This window comes from Columba livia, chromosome 1 (genome assembly GCF_036013475.1).
Source record: "Columba livia isolate bColLiv1 breed racing homer chromosome 1, bColLiv1.pat.W.v2, whole genome shotgun sequence".
Classification (NCBI taxonomy): domain Eukaryota; kingdom Metazoa; phylum Chordata; class Aves; order Columbiformes; family Columbidae; genus Columba; species Columba livia.
The window spans coordinates 93,450,168-93,466,985 of record NC_088602.1 but is presented as its reverse complement, the minus strand read 5'-3'; the positions used below and the strand labels follow the sequence as shown (position 1 = coordinate 93,466,985).

General features: G+C 42.2%; 1 protein-coding gene across 13 annotated transcripts in view; it reads left to right on the top strand.

Moving 5' to 3' along the window:
• The window catches only part of CLDN14 (claudin 14), a 29,176-nt gene extending 19,294 nt beyond the window's left edge, over nucleotides 1-9,882 (top strand). For 4 of the 13 annotated variants that reach the window (XM_065067637.1, XM_065067586.1, XM_065067596.1 and 1 more), the window contains 3 exons: nucleotides 5,589-5,680; nucleotides 7,011-7,109; nucleotides 8,414-9,882. In XM_065067637.1, coding sequence (XP_064923709.1) covers nucleotides 8,531-9,241 — 711 coding nt within the window. In that variant the 5' untranslated portion in view covers nucleotides 5,589-5,680; nucleotides 7,011-7,109; nucleotides 8,414-8,530 and the 3' untranslated portion in view covers nucleotides 9,242-9,882. Of the gene's footprint in view, nucleotides 1-5,588; nucleotides 5,681-7,010 lie in introns of all 13 variants that reach the window. The other 9 variants (XM_065067672.1, XM_065067621.1, XM_065067650.1 and 6 more) reach the window with 6 other exon arrangements.
• Nucleotides 9,883-16,818: the final 6,936 nt, after the last annotated feature.

Sequence of the window (16,818 nt, the reverse complement as noted above, 5' to 3'; positions counted from 1 at the left end):
CCTGGGTAATAAATACTCTGATTTAGCTGTTAGGCTTTTGTAATCTGACTGGGCAGGGGTTAATTTACCAGCTCACACTTGCAGACAGGAATCCTCCAGGGCACAGAGCCCCCCGTAAGTTCTGCGTCATTCCGGCTGCAACCTTTTCTGCAGATGTTTCTGCCTCCCCCTTTTTAATCTGAGGGCCTGATAAAAGGCCAGCCTATGCACGACTTCCCTTGGTTCCAGCAGATCGTGTTCCAAAAATGGATATGGTTGTTTCCAACAGGAGGCTACAGGGAGACTTTCTGATGTTGATTTGGCTACTTTTATTCTGAAAGTAAAAGCACCCACAAAGACACTAGTACACAAACCAGTGTTTTCAGTTCCCACGTCTCCTTATTTTGCACATATTTGTTTGCACACCAGTGCCATGCATAAATACTGAGATAAACTCTTATCTTGTACTTTCCCTGTATACTAGCTTACAATAAAATACTATGTTAAGTTTAGAGCAATGGTTTTGCGGTCTCGCTGTAAAACGTCAGTATTTCAAATGCTGATGAATTTACCCTCAGTTGAAATTATTTTCATTTTGCATGTGGAGAAGAAAACCCAAAATTATCAGAAATGTCATCCAATGCTTAGCATTTGGCAAGTGGCACCATGTACTTGATTTTCATAGTGCTGAGTATTTCATAGCACATTACCTTATTTCGTCTCCCACTGAATTTCTTAATTGTTATGCTTGTCATGTTTGGTACCCCCTGAAAATGAAATCTGGCACCTGTGATTTGCCTGACACTCCCCAGGAACTTTGGGAATAATATGGATAAAACACCCCTCACAGCAGCCTTGTGCATCTCATTTCCCTGAAAATAACCCACTACTCCAGACTGAAAGAGGGGTGGGATCTAAAGAAAAAAAGGCTGCTTTATCATGTACATATACAGTACTTCATAATGTCTGTGCGTTTGTAGATGGATCCAAATTAACGTTACCCAGATAGGTACTGATAACTCCAGCAGAGTTTCTTGCAAATCCACAGTCAACAGGCAAGAAAAGAGCTTATTATTTCCAGTCTGTTAAGCTGGCTCATCTAGCAGTGTTCCACAGGCAAACAAACACCTCCTAGATTCAGTAAAGCAATTTCAGTGAAAGGATTGATTTTCTGAAAAGAAATGAAGGTTTATAGTGTATATTTTCTACAATGCTCTTTTAAGACATTAATACTGTAAATAAAGGGCAGAAGTAAGTAGCCACATTGCATATAGAGTATGCTTTATAAATGTACCATTCATCATACCTTCCTGTATGTTATACCATATAGAGGAGCCCCTTCCACATCGTGGATGTTTATTATAATTCAAAAGCAGTAACCTTAGGTACATTCAGTAAAAAATGAGATCATGTGAGCTGCAAGTAGTGCAAGCACAAGAGCTTTTGTTACCCTGCCAGCCAAATAGTTATGTGCGTATACCCCGCTGTCTGAACACATCAGTCATTTTAATATATTCACAGTTTAGCTCTCAGATAATTTTGTTCTTCCATTCTTTTTTCTATGCCACAGATTTTATAGGTGAACATTGACATCCAGTTATAGATGTGACAAATTATTTTAAGGTTCTCTGTTCTTAGAGCTCAAATCTGACTACCACAGAGGTGAGCATTTGAAGGTTTCTCAAGTTAAGCATCCAAAACCCAAGCTGCTTGAAATCACAGTAGTCTCTTGAAAGGTCTAGTCCAGATGGACAGTTTCAGAAATATACACACGTACAAGTTTGGAAATATACACATACACAGATGTATATATAGATTTTCTGGTTAGTGTCCCTCAGCCCTGTTTCCTCTTCCTGCCATACAAACGGCTTCGTGTTGCAGTCCTCATCCTCCAGGCCTGAGATCACACACTGCCTGAAGGACCTTGTCGAGGAGACCCACTCCTCCTAGCTGCCCCTATCAACCCCAAAAAGCAGGTATCAGTCCTTCAGGGCAATTAATCCCAGTGATCATAGAATCATAGAATAGTTTGGGTTTGAAGGGACCTTAAAGATCATCTAGTTCCAACCACCCTGCCATAGGCAGGGACACCTTCAAAGCCCGCTCCAGCCTGTCCTTGAACACTTCCAGGGATGGGGCATCCACAGCTTCTCTGGGCAACCTATTCCAGTGCCTCATGGTGAAGAATTTCGTCCTTATACATAACTTAAATCTACCCTCTTCTGGTTTAAAGCCATTAACCCTTGCCCTATCACTACATGCCCTTGTAAAAAGTCCCTCTCCAGGCTTCTTGTAGGCCCTCTTTGGTTACTAGAAGGCTGCTATAAGGTCTCCCTGGAGCCTTCTCTTCTCCAGGCTGAACAACCCCAGCTGCCTCAGCCTGTCTTCAGAGGAGAGGTGCTCCAGCCCTCTGATCATCCTCATGGCCCTCCTCTGGACTTGCTCCAGCAGGTCGATGTCCTTCTTATGCTGAGTGCTTCAAAGATGAATGCAGTACTCATGAGAGCAGAGCAGAGGGACAGAATCACCTCTCTCAACCTGCTGGTCACTCTTGATGCAGCCCAAGACTGTTGGCTTTCTGGGCTGCAAGTGCACACTGTCAGCTCATGTTGAGCTTTTCATGAATCAACACCCCCAAGTCCTTCTCCTCAGGGTTGCTCTCAATCCATTCTCCACCCAGCTTGTATTTTTGATTGGGATTGCCCTGACACAGGTGCAGGACCTTGTATTTGGCCTTGCTGAACTTCAGGAGGTTTGCACAGGCCCACCTCTAAAGCCTGTCAAGGTTCCTCTGAATGGCACCTCTTCCCTCCAGTATGCTGACTGTACCACACAGCTTGGTGACATCAGGAAACTTGCTAATGGTGCACTCAGTTCCACTGTCCATGCCACCAACAAAGATGTAAACGGTACCAGTTCCAATACAGGATCCTTGAGGAATGCTGCTCGTCTTTGGTCTCCACTTGAACATTTAGCTCTTGACTGCAACACTTTGAGTGAGATCATCCAGCTAATACCTTATCCACCAAGTGGTCCATCTGTCAAATCCATGTCTCTCCAATTTAGAGAAAAGGATGTTGTGCAACAGTGTCAAATGCTTTGCACAAGTCCAGGTAGATTATGATGTAAACCTCTCTCTGAAGGCACCTGACTCAGCCACTGGCTATCTGGGGGACTGAGGTGTCAGGACTCCAAAATATGAGAAGTAAAATTATGTGGGATAAAAATGTGGACTTGATCATTTTTTCTTTGAGAGCTATCTAGTTTTTTACAGGTCTATTGACTTTCACATAATTTCAGGGTGAAAGCGAATTTTTGGTTTACACCTCTAGGAAAATAAAATGATAATGCACCCCAAAAGCTGCATACTTCTGTGACAGAAAAGAATTTGGGGTCCACTCGAGTATTTCAAAGTGAGATAACTGTAAAGCCAGCAGCAGTTGGTGCGGAGATGATGTGTGACTGGTCTCAGGCAGGAGCAAGCTATGAAATGAATGGCAGTACTGCTGACAGCTGGCAGCACCCACAGTCAAGGCAGACACTCGAAAAGCTGCACAGGCAGATTGCCCTGGCACTCGTGAGAAGGATCCCATCCATGTAGAGGGAAACAATGAGGTGGTACAAGGCCAGTGACAACCCAACAGCACCACACTGGAAAAGTCCTAGAAGCTTTGTGGATCTGAGGGGGTGTTAAGGCTCCTCCTGCACATCTGGCAGAGCAGCAGCTGTGCTGCAGTGATCAATGCCAGTGTTTGCTGTGAGGACTTGTTTCACAGAGAGAAGGGTGGGAGTAGGTGTAGGATTAGGATTGGTTACATTGTGCCTTTCAAGCTTTTATTGATTTCCTAATCTCTTCTTTAAAAAAAAATAAAGAGGGGTGGAAGAAAGGGAATAATTTTGCTGTGAGCTCAGTGGGCCTTATTTCCTCTCAGATCTACCCACCCTCGCCCACATACATGGAAGTATCTCTTCTTACAAAATGCAAAGTGTCAGTCAGCTTTTTTTCTCTAAAAAACATTTCTGCAGGGGTTAGCAATGAAAGCGAGCAGCGGGGGAAGCAAAACATCTGAGCTCACACTGTCAGAGCAGGTAACCTCACTCACCTGTCTGGCAAACATACTGCATGGGCATGCCTTAAAGCGCTGATCCAACATGGGCCCAGCCTTAGTCATTCTGGCTGTGCAAGATTAAGCAAGCATGTAAAAGGAGTGTATACATAAGGGCCTGGCTCACCTGAGATCCACAATGGGGAGTTCTTCAGGCTTGACCCTCCACTGGTCTACAGCTGGTAAGGATATCTGCAGAGGACATCACCACATTGTGCCACTTTGAACTTCCAGTGCAGAGGCTGATATGGCCACATTTCTGGCATTTTTGAGATAACTTATGCAGGATTTGAGGAACTGAAGTGAAAACATAGGTTGGTAAGGATGCACAGAGAAATACTGAAATTACATAATTAAAATTAATTGGCAGAACTGTCTGCAGTCCAAAGGAAGGGAGACACTGCAGCCATAGTCTGCATGAGAAGAAGCAATTCACAGGTCTGGAGAAAGCACTTGGAAAGAGCAGAAACAAAAGGATAAGACCGATATGGGTAGGGAAATAGTAAAACGAGAAACAATGAAAGAGACAGCAGTAAAACATGCATCTGTCATTTAATCCTAGATAAATACCCAGATTAGTGACATAGGTTTCTGATGTTTATTTGGAGCTTACTTTGGAGCCATGTCTCCCAAGGCGAACACAGCTGTGATACAGACCAGGGGAAAGCACAATCAAGGATTTACCCCAGCTATGGCTGTTCCTATACAACACAGGCATTAATCAAAACTAAAGTTTGTATGGAAAAGTTGCCTTTCCAGTCCTTGTTCTCATGAAAATAAAGCTGTCATAAGCTGGCAGAGCAAGGAAATTAAAAAGTTTCACAATTTATCTTCACAAATTTTCACATCATTTTACAATCACTCAGTGCTTAGATGGGTTTTGAAGGTTGTGAAGGCTAAACATGCGCACTGTCTCTTCATCTAGTTATGGGACCTTGACATTAAGCTCCACCAGTGTATGTACTGCAATAATGGTGCTCATCAAGCCAGGTCTGCTGCAGGGGTTCAGTTAAGCTGGCTCAAAGTACAAGCCAAACTGCACCAAGAAGATGAAGAAAAAATTATTTATCTGAGACGATGGGTTTTGACAAGAGTTCAGGAGGCTGCCAATGTTGCTGCTGGAGGGGGTGCAAACAGATACCACTGTAGCTAAAAGGGGATTCCCCTGAAAGAACCAGCTCACATCTCAGGTACCCCACAGCAGCAGAGACGTGGGTGTCTGGCCGAGCAAGCCAAAGGCAGAGTCAAACCATTTCAGGAGTATGTTTGGTTTGAGAAAGTCATCCCTGCCTTCTCTGGCAGCTGTGCAGTGGGCAGTAGCCCTACTGGCTCCCCTTAGAAGTAAGCAGCCATTTTACCAGCTTTCACAGTTTTTTACCCCAGACAGCTGTCATCTTCACTGCCCCACAAAGGCTTGCCCTGGTTTGTTCACTTTCTAAAAAATATTAACAAACACAACCCATGCAGAAAAAATGGCTTGGTTTTGTTCTTGTGTTTAACTAGGTCAGCCTACGAGAAACATCCAACCAGCTGCTCACCTGATCCTGCTGCAGTGGTCATGTTCCTGCCTAACCCATTAGGAACAAAGCTGTAAGGTGAGACATTTTAACAAGGCCATTGATGTTCTTGGAGATAAATGTGTTAAGTTACTGCTGGTTTTGCCACTTGCAAGCAGGGAGAGGAAAGCTGGTCCACAGCAGTTAAAGCGTTACTGAGCACCAGGGGCAGCTGGCATCTGCTGAGAAAGGCACATGGAAAACATGACGCCAAGCAAGTGGGGCTAATTAACACTGGTTTCTTAAATTAGAAGGCTCTTAATGGCTAATGTTTAAAAATAACACCTTAATGACATCTAAAAATAGCTGCTGCCAAGCCTCAGAGTATTCTGACCTCCAATTAAATTGGGAGTCCATTTCCCATGACTGGTGGTGTAAATCACATTTACCTTTTATATCCTGTTCTCCCTGGGATTAGCTGCAAAGCCTTATGCTTGACCTTGAAAGCCTATTTGCAAACATGCAAGAGTAACCTAGAGCACTCTTCTGAATGGTGTGCAATACACAGATACGATGTGGGGGCTGAGTAATTGGATAGAGTATTATCTTGAGCTGCACTTATCTGCAGATGTGTACAGGGAAAAATACTGAGAGCGGGAGGACTATCAGACCAGGCAGAGACCAGGGATGTAAAAGCTGGTGCTTGGGTTAGGGTCTGGGACTGGGACAGGAGATCTGAGGTTCATTTCCAGTTCAGTCACACATTTCCTGTGCAGCCTGGGTTCCTTGCTTTCCTGCTGTGCCCCAAAGCCATGTCTGGTCCTGGAGGGGTATTGCCAGGATAACTTCTCTAAGGTATGTGGCATGCTTAGGTGCAATGATGTGCTTCACAGGAAACAAACAGTAACATGAAAAGGGAAAATACCGTTTAATTTTCCTTATATTGAATATATGAGCTAAACCCAAGTAATCTGTAAGGAAAACATATGCTAAGGACTTCTAGAACTCTTACCCAAGCATGCGGTGGGAACAGAAATAAAATATCTCCAGTACTGCTGGAAATAACTACTTGCTTACTTTTGCTGTACTCCTCTATGCTGTACTTGGCCTTAATTTGTGTCCTGTCATATCACAATACTCTGTGATAGCTGGTACAAAGAGAAAAATCTGCAGTTTGACCTTCCCTGGCAGAATACAGAGAGATCTTACGGCAACTACCAGGTACAATGATTTCTGGTGTAAAACCCTCCGTGTTTTTAGTATTTGCAAATTAGGCAATTTGCTTCAACAACCACATAAATCCAGTTATGTTCTTCTAAGCATTATGTAAAGAGTATCTGAAAGGCCAGAAAGCCCTAACAGTAGAAAAATGCCTTCCTAAAACTAGCCACACTAAAGCAAAGCTGGTCTTTGTTTTTTTCTGTCTGAGGGCTGGGTACTTTCTCTGTGGATCCTGTTTAACATTGTATTCCACTCCATCCTATGTCTGTGCACAGCAGAAAGGCTCCAAACAAAAGAAGAGGAACATGTAAGTACAAGACTCTCAGCCTACATTGCTGTCTTGCCTAGTCCATATAATCCCTGCGCTTTCCAATGTTTTCTTTTCTTTTGGCACATCATCCAAGGCAGATTCTGTGTTGTTTCAGGAAGAGATGCCCCATCTTGTTATGCAGAGATCGGTGCATGCTGCAATGTGGTCTGGAGACAAACATTGGCACTGATGCACACCTCAAACTCTCCTGCCTCATTAGTGAGATAAGGAGAATATAAACCAGCTTTCATTTTTCTCCCTCTATGTTATTTTGTTGTTCTAATGGTCTTCATTAGTTTGGCCAGATGGTTTTCCTCCTGTTGCCTGCTAAGGCCCAGTCCTGCAAACACTTATGCTTTCTTCTACGAACATGCGTTCAGCACATGCATGGGTCTTTGCAGAATTGGAGCCTAAATTTGTTTCTGTTTCTGAATTCCAAGTTGGATTTTGATGCAACAGTTATTTTATATATTAAAATATCAGGTTTCTGCCCACACACATAACGTATGATGTATAACAGACCTTGCTAGGCAGCCATTGGAAAAGACCACTTAATCTGCTATTTATACAGAAGGAAGAGTTACTATTCCTTGTTTTTCAGCTTTAATTTATACATGACCAAACTGTGAAGGTGTTGCTCCTCAGAAGCTCCATGATGTACATCTGGTTTCACATGCTGTCATTTTGCCCACAACCTAAAATCATAAGCTGAAACTCCACAGAGGCTAATGAAAATTATTCCCCTTTGAGTTGCTTTATTAAAACACAACCTCAAGAAATATTGGCAAGTCAGGAAAGCAACTTTAATCCAATACTTGTTATCCTCTTCCACAGGTTTTAAATCACTCTCTTTGCTCCCTACTTTAAGCAAATACACCCTCATTGTTTTCCTAGTCCTGCTATGACCTTCTGGGAATGTTTTCATCATGTAAAGCAACCTGCAGTTCCCTACTTTATAAATCTCATTCATTCCAAGTGTTAACACTAGCTAATTCTCTGCTTTAGAAAGGAAATCATGTTTATTTTTTTGAAGAGTCTGCTGGGAAGAGGAATATTTGCATTTAAAATATTTTTTCCATTTCATAAATTGTCTTGAGTTTTCTTCCCAGTGGGCAACAGAAGACTGTTTATATAAGTGAAGAGGGAAGCTTATTTTCCCATTACTTCCACAAAAGTAAGATTAACAGCGATAACTATGCTAATTATTGCACTAACTGCACTTGGAATGCACCTTACTGGCTGGAGAGGTAATGCTTTTGGGTAATAATTAACTCCTTTTTTCCTCAATTACCTTTTATTAGGAGAGCAGAAGGTGTCAAAGTAAAACAGCTGCATATCTTCCAAGAAAAGCTTGTGTTTTCTGAAGGAATTCCAGCGGAGGTGCTTTATTAAGAGAACTAGGCAGGACAAACATTAACATGGCAAGCTCGGCTGTTCAGTTACTTGGCTTCTCTCTAAGCCTGCTCGGCCTAATTGGGACATTAATTGCTACTATTCTGCCACACTGGTGGCGCACGGCACACGTAGGCACCAATATTATAACAGCTGTGGCCTATATGAAAGGGCTTTGGATGGAGTGCGTCTGGCACAGCACCGGCATCTACCAGTGCCAAGTCCACCGCTCCCAACTGGCGCTGCCCCGTGACCTCCAAGCTGCCCGTGCCATGATGGTAATTTCCTGCGTCCTTTCCGCGCTGGCATGTGTGATTGCTGTCATCGGTATGAAGTGCACACAGTGTGCCAAGGGGACTTCTGCCAAAGCCTCCATCGCCGTCTCCGGGGGGATTGTTTTCATCCTGGCCGGTCTCGTTTGCCTGGTACCTGTTTCTTGGACCACTAACGACGTCGTTATGGATTTCTACAACCCCATGCTTCCTAGTGGGATGAAGTACGAGATCGGTCAAGCTCTTTACCTTGGCTTTGTCTCTGCATCGTTGACAATCCTCGGTGGGGCTCTGCTGTGCACATCAAGCCAGTGTCATGGGAATGAGACACCTTACCAGGAGCAGCCCAGTGGCGTAAGAAGGACTGCTCCCTCCTACAGACCACCAACTGTCTACAAGGGAAACCATGCTTCTTCCCTGACATCTGCTTCCCATAGTGGCTACAGATTAAATGACTACGTGTGAGTTCCCTAACATTTGCCTGCGGGACACAGCTGCTTTATAATTTCTGTGCGTGGCATAAAACAAAGCTAAGATGACTTTTAATTTATAAGGGTTACGATACAAAGTTTACCATTGTTCGTTTCTTCCTTTCTTTCTGGAGAAGAAAGAAAGAATGTGAACACAAAGCTGCTTGCTGCAAAACCAGGAAAATAACTACAATGGAGGCTGTGATATTCCAGAGACAGCACATACCTGCCTACTTTTGGTTAGAGTTTTGCAGGCAGGCAGTTCAAGGGCAGTTTTGCTAAAAGTAATGTTTTGGTTGGTAGTTTCTGCCCTGCAACGAGCAATAAAGCAGAACTGGCCACAACTTGCTTGAACAGTGTTCCGACAAAGGACGCCGTTTTGCCTAAAATAGAGAACTTTGTGACGAGACACAGTGACTTTCAGCAGTGATTTCCTGCTCAGTTTCTCATTTCCATAATGCATGAATGTTTCGTTATGACAAGGTATTAGTTTTGCTTTGACTTAACTTTTTTTATACAGTCCCTTGAAATATGAATTTCAATAACATTATGACAGATGTATTTGACAGTATGTTATAGCAAATATTTTAAATTATACGACGATGTTTTGACCCTATCAAAATAAAATTTTAGCACAGTTTTGAAAAAAGACAATGCATCATGATGGAAGCAAACCATCCCAGTAGATTGGAATTCGGTATTTAGACACATCAATAATAGAACAAAACTGGACATTTGATGTTAAAATTTTATTTAAAAAAAAAAAGAAAAAATTAAGTATGAGAATTTGTCACAGAACGGGCATTTAACTCTTTAGCAGATTTAGCATTCTGTACAATCTATACATCAGAAAAATGATTTATAGAATCCTATCACCAAATGTCATGTAAGTAAATTTACTTAGGTTCAGTCTTGGTGTTTTTTGCCTGGGGTCTTGACTAAAGGTGCATTAGGGTTAGTGAGAATATTTCCATCTACTCCTGCAGCACTTGGGGAACTTCCATTCAGCCAGGCTTCGGTGCACAAGGCAGCGTCCATGCCAGCAGAGGCTGTAATCATGCACCGTAACCATTGCCTGTCAGGAGGTGTATAAAATAACGACATTTACTTCTAAAATACTTGCAAAATACAATAATTCCATAGTACGTTCAAACAATCAAAAAGCCAGACTAATGAACAAAGAACGCAGCCCTCCCCATTTCATGTTACAGGGAAGTCCAGTGCAACATATACTATGGTATAAAACCACCACAAAAAATGAAAGCACTAGATTCCTGCTAACCCCAGTAAGCTACAGGTGTCTCCAGAGCAATATAGGGACCAACACACTGACATATAATGGGATTAAAAAAAAAAAAAACAACAGCTTCCAAGAACTGTGAGGCAACTACACTTGGTATACTTCATTTGGCAAAAAGCCTGTTTGCAATTACGTTATCACCTGGTAGCACCTCCAGAGCTGGGATCCTCTCAACATTTCCCCTTCTTTCACTCTGAACCTTCCTTTCTGCTGCTGATCACCTAGCCGTTTTTTTCATGTTGAGCTGAATTGTGACAGAGTGTTTTTCAGCATCGGTGCAAGTTTTCATCATCACTGTTAAAAAAAAAAAATAATACAAACAAACAAACAAAAAAAACCCCCAAACAAAACAAAATGACATTACCAAGCAATTTGCTGAGATCAACAACAGCAGAAAGGACCTGGGACCAGGTTTTGGTGATTGATTGGTAACTACAGATTATAAACTCATGTTTTATTAATTGTAGGTATTACATATAATGTGAAAAAGAGTTGTATGGAAACTTCACTGATGCTGCAAACATCTTGATAACAGACTCTGAGATGCAAGCACATAAACTGCTTTGACAATGGCTTCTTAGAGAAGATGGAGTCAAACTGTTCATAGCCTATTACAGATTTTCTGGGATGCTTTTTTAGGACGAAAGGTAGGCTGATGAAGGTGGTCAGTTACATGGGGTTTTTTCTGTATTTACATTACAATAGGTCTAGCCAAATGATTACAATATCAACTTAGAACAAGGCCTTTGGACAGCCATGAATACTGGAACACAAGTCCAAGTGCAGGAAATAGGCTTGTGTCTCATTAGGTAGTATGTTTGTTCTATACTGATAAATTAATTCACTTGCCAAGCTGTTTGTGTGGTGGGAATACTTATGTGTAGTGCTATTCTTGCTGCAAAAATTCCCAGCCAAGCAGCATACGTGACAGTAGTAAGAATGATTTACAAAGTCCTGGCAAAAATACCTGGAAGTGCTCTGATGTCAATAAAGAGAGGAAAATGGTTTCTTTCACAGGGGGCTGTGAAACAGTGGATCTTATTCCATGCTAAAGTTGACATAAATTTCTTTCTTTCTTCTTTCTTTTTCTTTCTTTCTCTTTCTTTTTCTTCCTTTCTTCCTTTCTTCCTTTCTTCCTTTCTTCCTTTCTTTCTTCCTTCCTTTCTTCCTTCCTTTCTTCCTTCCTTTCTTCCTTTCTACCTTTCTCTCCCTTTCTTTTCTTTCTTTTCTTTCTTTTCTTTCTTTTCTTTCTTTTCTTTCTTTTCTTTCTTTTCTTTCTTTTCCTTCTCTCTCCTTTCTTTCTTCCTTTTCTTTCTTTTTCTTTTTTCTTTTTCTTTTTCTTTTTCTTTTTCTTTTTCTTTTTCTTTTTCTTTTTCTTTTTCTTTTTCCTTCTTCTTCTTCTTCTTCTTTTCCTTTTCCTTTTCCTTTTCCTTTTCCTTTTCCTTCTTCTTTTCCTTTTCCTTTTCCTTTTCCTTTTCCTTCTCCTTTTCCTTTTCCTTTTCCTTTTCCTTTTCCTTTTCCTTTTCCTTTTCCTTCTTCTTTTCCTTTTCCTTTTCCTTTTCCTTTTCCTTTTCCTTTTCCTTTTCCTTTTCCTTTTCCTTTTCCTTTTCCTTTTCCTTTTCCTTTTTTTTCTTTCTTCTTCCATTTGAGACAAAAACCATATCCGTTCTAGCAGCTTTAGAGGTCTGGCTACAACTACCCCAGACCAATGTACATATTGATAACCTGAGCTCCTCCCCTGTTGCCATGCAGATGTGTGGCAAGACCTGTCTCTCCATGTCTGTGGAGCCTGTCTTGGTGGTTCTTCACAGGCCCTTCAATGAGGCACTACTCTGAGACTTTGGCCAAGGAAGGAATCCCCACTGCCTTTCCTTTGCTGAGTAATGCCTTGGTCATCAGTGGCATCAGTAAGTGACAGAGTATCAAGGAAGGGTGGATGAGTTTGCTGGACCGCCAAGGTGCTGTTTATGGGAGTGTGTTCCTTGGACAGCTTAGAACTCAGCAACAGGGGACAGGGCAGAACAGATGAGGGCTAGTACATGCTTGATTCAATCTGCATGCATCTGCTGGGGTTTTGCAGAGTCCCATGGAGGCAGATTTTTATTATTATTTCTTTTTTTAGATAAGTACAGCTTTGCCTCCAGATCACTCAAGCTGAAGTGCCAGCCTTCCCTCTCAGTGGAGGCACTGCAGGGAGGCAAGGCAGGGGTGCAGGGCAGGCAGAAATTCCTTTTAGCAGTGCAGGCATTGTTCATGCACATGATTGTGGTTACACCACATTTTAATCAACTTCAGTGCAATGGTCCTGGAGGAGCAGGGGTGGGGAACTTGGCAGGGAGGCATAGGTGGAGGATGGGATTTGAGAGTAAGAGGATATTATTGCTCTGCAATATGAGGAGAGAGTGGGATGGCTGCAGGATCAGGTAGAGGTAGAGGCAGCTGAGGCAGGGATGGAGGCTGGGCTCAGAGAGGCTGGCAGCTTCTGAGGCTGCAAGGAGCTCTTTCAAAGAGGCATCTAACCAGGACCATCATGTGAGGATGGGACAAGGTCAGCAAGGGTGTTCCCCACCTTGGCATTCTCCCTCAGGGCTGATGGATTATCCATTTTCCAGTCACCTTGGATTTTGCTACGTAACATATGGAAAGTCTTGATATTATCTCACAGAATATGCTAGATGTGTAACTCTGTCTCAGGGCAACACAAAAAAAAAAACAAAACAAATCAACCCAAATACAAATCAAAATAAATTAAGAGAAGAAAACATTTTAGTCACTTCTATTACTGCTGCTAGAAAGTGGCTAATAGATCAAAGGAAGAAAATGTGCCATTCTGTTATTACTGAGCTTGTGGGTTTAAAATCATGAGCTGTCTTGCAAAAGAGTATCCCACCAACTTCATCTGCAGGAAAGGAACTTGACCAACAGGCTATGAGAAGAGAATGGTCTAACGACGTGAAGGCTAGGCTGGAGGTGGGCACAGAGTTAGACCTAGGCCTTCCTCAGATGCAAGGCAGGTGGGTAGTGATCTGCCTTTTGGCTTGAGGCACATTTGTTTTAGGCCCCAAAGACACTATTGCGTTCAAGCCTGCCATCCTGCTCAGCAGAAGTCAAAACACTGGGGTGCTGGAGGAATACATAATCTGTCAGTGAGTTTTAATGCTGCTCAGACTGGAAGTCATCAGCTGGATCTAAATTTAGTAGATTACATGTAAGATACAGCAAGAGTGCTCATGTCCCTGCAGACCTGAACCACAGATTCCATTCAGCTGTGGCTTGTGCTGAGCTGCCACCATGATCTATGAGTCAATGTAGCAATTAACTGCCACTGAAGTGGTGAGATCCTGTCCCCCCCTGCCCTTGCTGCCCCAGCTCCCAACCACCACTTTGCACTTTAGTCCTCTCTGTGGACCAGTTTAACTCTTTGAAAAGGCAGAAAACAACTACGTCAAAAAGTGGGATCATTTTCTGACACTGAAGTTAGCTAACCTAGCTAGCTGAAAGGTATGAGGAGACCCTACGGATGAGGGATGCCTAGGAGGACAGAAGCAGTGGGAAAAGAGAAGGATTGGAGTAAGTGGGCAAGGATTTCCCCTTTTGGCAACATGGAGTTGGTCAGTAAGCAGCTGGGCACAGCTGCCCCAAAAACCAGCACTTGAGATGCACCGTGATGTTCACTGTCACAAAACCAGACAGAGCCACTGGCAAGCAGAAGCTCTTTGGGTCGTGAACGGGTTGGTATTTTTGTTCTGTTCTTTCCACAATGCCTAGCACAAGTACTGGAGTGAGGTATCTGATAAGCTATAGCAAAACTTAACTCATTTCTTCAAGAAATGTGTCTGAGTTAACTAATAAGATGAGAAAAATAATTAAATTCAGTGATTAGAAGTTCTGTTGATCTAAGAGAAAAGTTATCAGACCATTCCTATAATTGTCTGGTAATTAAGGTTTTCCACATCTGTGTTTTAAGATAAATGGAAATTCTGTGTCCGCCTGTAAGTATCTACTGCTAATTTACTGTTCACTTTGCAATATGTCCCGCAAGATGGTTTGTGTGTGTAAGAATGATAGGCAAGGGTAAGGTGTTTCATGTGGTGCAGGAGCAGCTTAAAGAAGAGCTGAAAGCTTATCCTTTTTCTTTCTCCATAGATGTTCTACTAAAATATGTTATCTCTTCCTTTTATACTTTGCTGTGCAGCATAAGAGATATGTTCTTTTTCACTTATTTTCTTAAGACATGGTTCATACAGCTTAGTCTATGTGTTCCAATTATCCATATTTCCAGTTCTTACCACTAAATGGACACTGGATCATGTTGATTCTCGGTTTAATATGTATCCTTTCCTGCTCTTCTGCCCACGACATCAGAAGACATGTCTGAACCTAGTGAGGCTTGATCTCGACCAAGCATAAATCAGAGGAGAACAACTGAAGTCATGTTACCCCCCTTTCTTCACAGTAGATCTAGATGAGGTGTTGCCCTTCGCTGAGAAACCTGCCAGTTTGTAAGACAGTTTTCCATAAACTCAGACATCTGAGTGGGCTTAAAATGCTCCACAGAGAAGAAAGACAAGATATACTGACCTCCCTCTTTTTTCTTTTGAAGAAGGCTTCCTGGGGTAAAAGGTTGTTAATTTTATTTTCTGCTTTAAGCATGAGGAAAATACATTCATTTAATTAGGTCACACCTAAAAGATCCTTGGTAAGCAAACTGTTAGAAAGTAGAGTGAGTAAAAAGAGTGAATCAATGCACAGATTTGATCTGTTAAGAGCATATGTATATACCTCATATATATGTGTGGATATACAAAATGGTGAAATTCTGTCTTGATTGACTTTACTGAGGTCAGAATTTCACCCATAAGCTCATTATTATTGTCAATACTTCCAAGTCTATTATAGAGCTTTTAACTAAAAGGCCTCCAGAGCAAAGAGAATCAAAGTCATGGGAGTTTTGCCCCTGTAAGAGAGACATCAAGGAAAGACTTCCAATGGCCATTTCACAAAGTGTTTCATATTGAAGAGAGTAGCTGTAACCAGTGGCATGTATGAGTGAGTCCCCCCTTCCACTCAAGTCAAGGACAATCAATTTTATTTTTAAAATGTCATAATCACTGGTATTGATCAATAGTCCTTAATGGGGATGCTCTCGAATCTATACTGGTTTGGGCCATCGCCACTTCCCTAGCAATTCAGGCTCAATTAGGCTGCCTTGCTAATGCATGTCAGCTTCATTTAATTGCTCTCAGGCCCTCAGTGTGAGAAAAGGGCAAGCTGACAGAGTAATCCCACACTTCCACTTTGCAGTGAGCTGCCTATTTGTTTCATTTGTTCACATTTTAAAGGGCCGAACACTCTTTATATGGAAAACACAGGAGAGCAAAAGTCAAGAAGTATTAATAAGCCTTGGAAAACAGAGTTAGAACTCAATTGCTTGTGCAAAGAATTGCTGATGTTTTCAGTACTGCGAAAATAAAGTGGATTTTGTAGCTCGGGTGCTCATGAGTAGAATTTGTTTCACAGAAAAATCAGAAAACTTGGATGGAAGAAAATGTCTCCTAAAAGCTGCATTCTAGGGAAAACAATGCGTTTATTTGTTGTTTGGCTGATGATAACATGGCAGAAGCAACCTTTAAGGGAAGCTGCTAATTAGCTGGGGATCATGGGTTATGGTTTCTTCCATAATATTTAACAGTAATGTTAACAAATGTTAATAAATTAGGAGATGGGGGAAGAGAGGCATGGCAGCAAGCCAGCCAAAGGGAAATAGCCATTAAACACCTAAGATCTCCAAGCTGTGAAAGAAGTACGTGTGCAGCTCACATTTCCCACAGCAGAGCAGTTGTGAGCAGAAACAAAGAAATCACCTGTGAGTATCAAAGTGCCTGGCTGCAGAGAGACGCTCTTGGGCCTTTGTACCTAGATCTGAAACTAAATACTGGAGGAAGAAAAATGGTGGTATGAGAGAAGTGAGGGAAAAGTGAGGGGCTCCCTAGAGCATGGTGCCCCCTTTATAGTTGGGCTATATGTGCCTGGCCACCCTCTTACGTCCTGGTTATGTTTGCTGGAGGTAGCAAGACCTCAAGGTAATGCTTGGAAGGTGCAGTGGACTCACTGCCTCAAAGTCCTTGATTCTCAGCTCCAAAAGCCAACATGTATCTTGAGAATCCGACCCGCACCCAACCATAAAAGGCAGACTACAGCTGCTTTTTATTTTTGTTTCTTTCTAATTTTGGTATTTCAGTCAGTGGATCCTGCTAATTGAACGCCTGTCT